We start from the raw sequence: 7,959 nt of genomic DNA on the forward strand, positions 1-7,959 counted from the left end.
GTTTTATGAGCTGTATAATCACATATTTGTGTGGTAATCCCTTTTATATGGGGTCACTGCAAAAGGAAAGGATTATCTGTTATAGTAGCACCCCTTTTCTTACAGCACCTAATTCTCTTAAAACTTTCTGTTCTGGTGGAGGTTATGCTCAGACTTGCTTTGTATTCTGCTATGGACATATACATGAATTCTAGCTTAAGAATTCAATAAAAAATGATGGATGAAAAGAATTTTTGAGGCCTTAGATAACTGATAAGTTGAACATATCCAGTTCCCTCACTCATTGTCATTGCCACGTTGTCATTAGGGCCCACATATAATTGCAATTTACCAATATAACCTCCCACAAAGCCAGACATCTTATTGTACATTTGATACTTATTGATCAGCATACTTATCTGTCATCAGTAAATCACTGTGTCTCCGCAGGAGTAGCCTGTGCTGTGCACCACAATAATAGTGCTGCTTAGAGTCCAATTTTAATGAGGTTTGAGATTAACAGATTAGTTACTGATGTAAACCAGGGTACTGTAATAATTGATTAACAAATCAACAAGTTGCTTTCGACAGTTTATGGATGAGAGAGACCTGTCTGTGCTGCAGGAGGATGTTCAAGGGTCAGGCTTGCTCGTATCTAATTCTCATGGAGTCTGAAGGGAAAGTAATGTGTTTGTATGTCCATACTCAGAAAAACAAGCCAAAATACCAATGCATTTTATTTCTGAAGAAAAACTCAGAAGACACTGGTAATATTTTAGTATACTGTAGATCAAGTGCCTTCATAGCACATGTTTTACATGGTAATCAGCATAAACTTGACCCTAGACCAATGAATACACATGAATACTATACTCCATAGTTTAGGCAAACAGCTGTATTTCAAATTTATCTTTTTACATTGAAAGACTGTAAAACTAAAACAACAGCAAATGCAGCAATGCAGATATTTTTTTTTTTTTTCTCATGTATTGCATAGTCAAATAAACATTTATTTCCCAACAGCAAAATGCTTTTTAGAAAATACTTTTAGTTTTCCCTAAACCCTAGTTTTTAGGGGTTTATTGTGGGGAGAGGAAAACAAAACAAGGAGTCTTCCTTGGGGAGAGGGAAGATAGTGCATTGTGAATTCTAACATCAACAGAACAGTTAAACATAAAAATAATAGTATTCCTCTGTTGGCTGATTTCTGCTCTCTTCCTTAAATCTTAAACACTTGTGTGCCAGAAGAAACCTTTTTACATTTTCACCCATTCTCTTCAATTTCCCATTGAATTGTTGCCATTAGTTTGAAGACTGTGTTTGAGCTTTTGGTAGACCTGTGATTCAAGAAATTGTGGGTAGGAATTTCTTTCCATGTGCCTGCAGAGTATTCTCTGTGCTTCATCAAAGGAGGACTGTGTCCTTATAAATGCTTTCCTTGCAGGACTGTCAATGTTTATCTGAAACACAAATGGGAAAGCCAGTCCTGACTACTGTGATTAGTGGAGGCCAAGAGCAGCAGTGAAGTCTGTGTTGCTGGGCCTGTATGCAGAATATGGCAAGGCTCCAAATGTGAGGGAGTTTGGCCGGATGAGTTTGCTTTGGTCACTACTTCTAGGAAGAATAAGAGAACAGGGACAATTCAGACAGGAGTTGTCCTGCCAACATGGCTTGGATGGAGTGGCTGCAGTGGAAGGAGTAGCTGGTATCCAACACTGCTTTTCTCTGCAAAGAATTGTTCCTAGAGCTACAGTTAGGTTCCAGAAAAACCCTGATGAGTACAAGTGCCTGGAGGTGCACAGTACCAATGGGGGAAAAAAAAAAAAAAAGGCTGAAAGTTTTATGGCCTGAGATAAAATTGAGCCAATATATCAACCTTGTTTAGAAAAAGTTTTTGTTCCTAGAGTTTTCCTGCTGCAATTCATGGTTTGTAGCAGATAAACTGAAGCTCTGCAGGTATGAAACAGCAGAAAGGTCTGGTGGTCAGCAAAAACACCAGATAAAAGGAACCCTTTGAAAGCCCATCAGCTTATGATGAGTTCCATTGGTTGTGTTCAGCTTGACTTGTCCGTTAGTGTGGAGAGGAGACCTCTAAAGATTTGGTTGGTGCTGATGTCTTTCATGGGTTGAGATCTTCCTCCTCCAGAGGAGTCATTTGAGTGGCCCTTTTTAAATGCTGCTGTAATTTGAATATAAATTGTGTTTCATATCCTCATGAGCATCTAGTTTTTTAGAGTGGTACATAGTTCTTGTGTTAATAGTAAATATCAAGAAAATGTGAAATTGGGCTGTCCTGAAGCTCTAGAAACCAGACAGCCAGTAGAAAGATTCAAATAGACATTAATTTAGAAAAAATAGCACAGCTTATTTATAACTGTCCTGATCTAAGCCCTTACATTTGATTAATGAATTTGTGTTTGGCAATATTGACATTTCTCTTTTGTAAGTGCAAATGTGTTGCTGAGTTCCCTATAGCTGCATATACTAAAAAAAAAAAAAAAAACAAAAAAACCCCCCAAAAAACACCACTGAGAAAAAAAGGACAAGAATGCGTTGTTGTGCCAATTGGCATTTAAAACCAACAGAGGGAGCTTTACAATTTGCTCAAGATTTGGATTAGAGGGAGTGGTTTAGTAATTTAAAGCAGCAACTGCTCTCAGCCAACATTTGGAAAGCCAACTGATTTGGATTTGGCTTCTCCTCCAGTGCCAGCAGGGAGGCTGCAATTTGAGACTCTATAATAATTTCATTGTTACACATAAACCAGACAATAATGTAGCATGATTCTTTAGTTATGTCAGCCTGCCAGAGGCAGTGGCAGTAAAAGATAGTGTTGGCTTAGTTTTTCAAGAAGAGTAATAAGCAGGAATGTTTAAAGGTCATAGAGCATGTCTGGCTGAGCAGGAATTACTTTTTTCTATAGCCATTTGTCAGGGGAAAAAAATCAGATACTTTACATACAAATTTGCTGTTTTCCTTAACAAAAAAAAAAAAACCAAAAAAAAAAAAAAAACCAAAAAAAAAAAAAAAAAAGTAATGTGTCTTGGAATCTTTCTTTTCACCCATTTTGCAAAGGGGACAGCACTGGGTAGAGTGTTTTACTTTGCTCAGTTATATTTACTCTTGCAAAGGCCAGACTGAGATACAGATATACAGATACATATATGTAGCAATGGGATAATCCAAAATATAGCGAAGTGACATGAATAGTCTCTGGATCTGATGTTAAAAAGAAAAAAAAAGAGAACAGATCCATGAATTTGGTTCTTAACTGACTTGTGCATTTTGCTTGTGTTCTTGGTGGATGTACTTGAAAGATTCGCCTATTGATGAGATGTGGATTCAAATATTAAAATTCTGTGTGGAAAAGAGTTTGGAGGGAGGATGAATAGAAGTTTTCGCTCCCTTTGGTACAGGAGGATCTAGGCATTTGTTGTTGGTCTGCTGCGTGACATTTCAGGCATTTCTATAAAATAAAGAGCTCATGGTCTTGTAGTCACCTTGTTGGGAGCCTGGGGTTGGATGTAACTTGTAAAGAGCTTCCTGGCCATGGAAATCCTTTTCCTCTGTGATTTTATCTTATAAGCTTCACAGGCAAGCCAGAATTCTATGTTTTCATCACTGTGTTCTGTCTTCAAGTAGGTCTTATAGATTATAGGCCCATCTGTAAATATTTCAGAAGCCAAATTTATATTGCCTGTCTACATGCATTACCTTTAGAGTGCTTTGGAAGTAATACTTATAAAGTAGTGTCTTGGCCCTACACTTCAACTTTGCATTTTTCTGCACATGCAGGGCTCCTTAGTAAATCTAATCCCACAGTAAATCTAAGGTAGGCAAACGCTTTGCCCATGTTTCCTAAAGAGCTGCAAATCCACTAGGTTTAGAGTATCTGGCTTTTTATGTGAGTCCACCTTTCCATTTTGGGTGTCATAAAGCTTTTAAATTAATTAAAATTCAATGAGTAGTGTTTTTAAGTGCAGTGGAAGAGGCATTTTAAGAAGGACATCATTCTGACTCCTGCTGGAAGCTTGAAGTGTTTTATTTAAAGCAAACTTTGTTGCTGGTGCAGCATTCTAGCCTTTCAAATTTCTGAAGACATTGAGCACAGCCTGCCATCTGGCAGAGGTGATGATCACATATGTGCCTGCTGCTTCTGCTGTCATTTTGTCTCTTTGAACAGTTTTCTGTTGAGCAGTTTCTCCCTGTGCTGTAAAATACTAGGTTGTTTAAAATTTTAATGGCAATTTTTTTCAGTTACAAATGCTGTTAGTCTTCTTGCTCTTTGTAATTTTTCTGCAGTTTGAAAGTAATGCCAGTCCTCAGGAGTAATTTTTAAAGGTTTGTGCTGTGACTTTTTCAGCACCATTTTAAAAAATGTAATTCAGCAGTGATGTTCTGCACTGCTGCCCATACGAGAAATTTGGGAGAGCTCTGAGCCCTATATGAAGCAGAGGGGGATGGAGTGGGAAAGTTCAGAATTCCTACTGCATCTACAGTTCTTCCCATCCCTAAATATTGGAGCTACCTTCCATGGCATTCCCCTGAATAGATATGTCATTATATGGTCTCTTTGGTGTTTGCAGGATTTCCCAAGTGAACCTTGTCACTTTTCTGCTAATATAAGGTGCTATTCTGTACTCTTAAGTTGGGATGTGGCAGACAAACCATGCCCTCATTACGTGTCTGTAAAGGAATTACACATGATTGCAGAAATGGCAAGTTTGGGAAAGCATTTGCAGCATGCTGTGTTTATTTCCAGTGTGATGTGTGCTAGGCATGTCACAAAGTTGGTTGTCATTAGTTGTGTATAAGGCAGCATATATTAATGCAGCATGAGTTGCTGATTTTGCTTTGTGGGAACTTTTCTCAGCAATCCATCTGGGACACAAGCACACAATTACTTACATTTGCTTGTTACCAGATTTTCAAAAGACTGGGACCACTGTAGCACTTCCTCCAAAGACACCCTTTAGAAAAAAGGAGGTCATTATTGCAGGATTAGCCGTGGCTGAAAGTATAAAAAACTTAAATTACCTTGTTGAAAATCTGTCCCTAATTTAAATATGAGCTTTATGAATCTTACGTTTTAAAAGGCTTTCTTGTGTCTTCCAGATCTTGTGCTTATTATGCCAAGACAAATATTTTTCTTGCTGTAACAAATGCAGTTCCATTTCAAGGTGCTCCCTGTAATTCCTCTAGAAATGGCATTCACTTATTTAAACTGTGCTTAGGAGAAACACAAGAAAAGTACTGTCTTTCTAGACAGCAACTTCTTTGGAGACAGGAATCATCATAGAATTCAGGAAATATTGATGTTTGTATTTAGTAGCAAAGTCTTTGGGGCACAAGATCTTATTGTAATGTTTCAAGGCCTTTAACTATCAAAGTTGACTTATCAGCTTATCATCTGAGGGCTGAATATAAGCTCCAAGCATAAGGTAAATAATGAAAGGTTAATGCAATCTTAGCTGGAAGAGACTTCCATCTCTCACCAGTTGTTTACAATGCAGTGTGACACATTATTATTAATCTGCACAGCCCTTGGAAGTGGCTAAAATCAGATTTTACTTTCACGTTCGCTATTCTTAAACAGTAAGTTCATAAGCTTGTCTCATGCCTGATTCTGGGAAAGAACATGGAAGTAGTGAGGTGAGAGACTAAACAATTTAAGGAAAAACAAATGTTTGAGAGCAGTATCTCCATTTAAGTGCATGTAGCTCCATTTACACCAACATATTTTCAAGCATTGCAGTTTTAGGACACTAATGCTGGTAACTTGGAAGAGATTCTTATGCTTACGTTAGTAAAAGAAAGGACAGGGGATGTATTCCAGTGGGTGCTTTCCATTATACATCAGCCAAATTTGGAGTAAGATCCCCTCTTACTGAATATTTGCTTTTCATGGCAGCTATAATTTTGTTGACAACTATTTAGTATGACAGGGCTTTTTAAAATTTAAATCAAAATTGGCTTTGATGTGAGTGCTGCATGATGCTTTACAGATTTCTGCTGCAGAACATTACCTGCTCTGTAGCTTTTTTAATTGGTAATGATTTATAATTTATTTATACCTTGATACAACTCTCTCTTTCTCTGAAAATGTACGTGACTAGGCAATTACTTTCTCAGGCTTGTGATCAGTCTGACATGGTCAAAAAATATAGAGTAAGAGAAATGCTACCACTATTGAACTGTGGTATCAGTAACTCTCTAGTAACTCTTGCCACTAAAGGATTCTTTTTTTCCTTCTCATGAGCTATTAGTCTTGTCTCTATAAAAACCCATAAAGCATGTGTTTATGGGGACTGCGAATCTCTAGTTCTTTGAATGATTTTTTTTTTCTCCTTAAAAACTACTTGAGTCATATTTGCTGTTCCTGATTCAGATAGTTTTTTACCTGATGCAGATAATTTTTCACCTGTCAGTATATAGCACTTGTATAGTATGAGTGACAATCTTGTCTGTCTCACTGAACATCATCAGGAGAGCCATCTTATTTCCATTTCTGATTATTTGTCTTTAGCATTAATTTGTGAAGCAGAAAAAAACCTGCCTGATGGGGCAGCTGACACAGAGGAAAACCTTTTTACCTTTTTACTTTCCTTTAACAATCAGGAAAACATGAAGGGTAGTAAGGAAATAGGTTATGGTGATCTGTATTAATACCCCTTATTAATATTTATTATTATTAATCTGTTCTGAGAGTAAATGTCTTGCTGCACTGATTTGCAACATGATTGGATTTGCTGAAGTACATATATTACACTGAAAAAAAACAATCTCCAAAAATAACTAAGGCTTTATAGCTGGGACTCAAAAATTTAAATTGTAGTGTCTTGTGGGAGCTATTTCTCACTTATTGTACACCCTCTGCTGTGAGTGGCTCCCCTCATCACCATGGTGCAGAAATCCTTATCCAGTAGCTGGAAACTCTGTCTGATTTCTACTCCTGATTTCACCCAAATGGCAGTTTCAGGGGTCATCAGGTGCCCCTTAGTATTGCTGTGGGGGATGTGTCTCAATAAATCAGTTCTGTGTCTGATCTGATACCTGCAGAAGGCATTTTGGATGGAAGCACTCCACCATCCCAATGGGATATGTCCCCCAAATTCCTGGCAGTTCTTGGCCCCCACAGAGCCCGATGGCACTCGAGGACTTGCAGGAGCTGCTTGGCCATGTCTCTTATGCACCACATGAATACTCAGCTTTGCCAACAGCCTGAATTATTTTAAAAGGTGGACCCAAAATATTTGGCTTTCTGATTCCTCCCAGGTCCAAATCTGCACTTAATCCAGGGGTGAGTTTGGGCCCATGCCTGTGTAGCATGAAGGGAGTCCCCAGGGGGATATGCCAGTGTACATCCGTGTGCTGTTGAGGAAGGGGCTGCCAGAAGGTGCTTGGCTGGGGCAGCTGTGAAGGTGTTGCCCTCTTTTGCATGATCTTAAGCTTACAATGAAAACTTCCACTGTGAATTTTGAGGGGTTTGTTTCTCCTACTCAGCTGTGTGGACTGCAGAACATAAGATTCTTATCCTTACTTACTTAGAACTTATCCCATTTTCTTCTGCTCAGAATATCTTGCAAAGCAGCAAGTATTTGGACTCATTCTCCTAAACATGGAAAATATGAGAGTTTTTAATCTACTATGCTGAGCTCTGACTTTCTTAAATAAAAACTTATAATTTATACGTATAGCAGTGCAATCAGTTCTAACAGTATTCTTATTTTGTACATCTGATCTTTATCTATGAGTCATTTCCGAAGCATTTGACAAAAATATATTTTGTAAGATATGAGAACTTAAAAAAAAAGGCAAATTACCAGGCAATCCAGTGGATATCTCTCAGGGAAGAATAGAAATGTTAATAATTTTCCCTCTTTGCTTCTCCAAATATGAAAGAAGATTGGAGGTTGAGCCTGACCCAAAGCAAAATGAAACTAGAAGTATTTTTTTTTCCATGAAAGCTCAGGATGACCA

At 37.9% G+C, this 7,959-nt stretch overlaps 1 protein-coding gene across 1 annotated transcript; it reads right to left on the minus strand.

The window, feature by feature from the left end:
- Positions 1-1,256: 1,256 nt before the first annotated feature.
- Positions 1,257-7,587, minus strand: RGS13 (regulator of G protein signaling 13). Its single transcript, XM_053950468.1, is given in 5 exon segments — positions 1,257-1,439; positions 3,480-3,643; positions 4,888-4,949; positions 7,524-7,569; positions 7,572-7,587. Coding segments are annotated over 5 exon segments (471 nt in total).
- Positions 7,588-7,959: the final 372 nt, after the last annotated feature.

This window comes from Vidua chalybeata, chromosome 9, assembly GCF_026979565.1.
Source record: "Vidua chalybeata isolate OUT-0048 chromosome 9, bVidCha1 merged haplotype, whole genome shotgun sequence".
NCBI classification, from domain to species: Eukaryota; Metazoa; Chordata; class Aves; order Passeriformes; family Viduidae; genus Vidua; species Vidua chalybeata.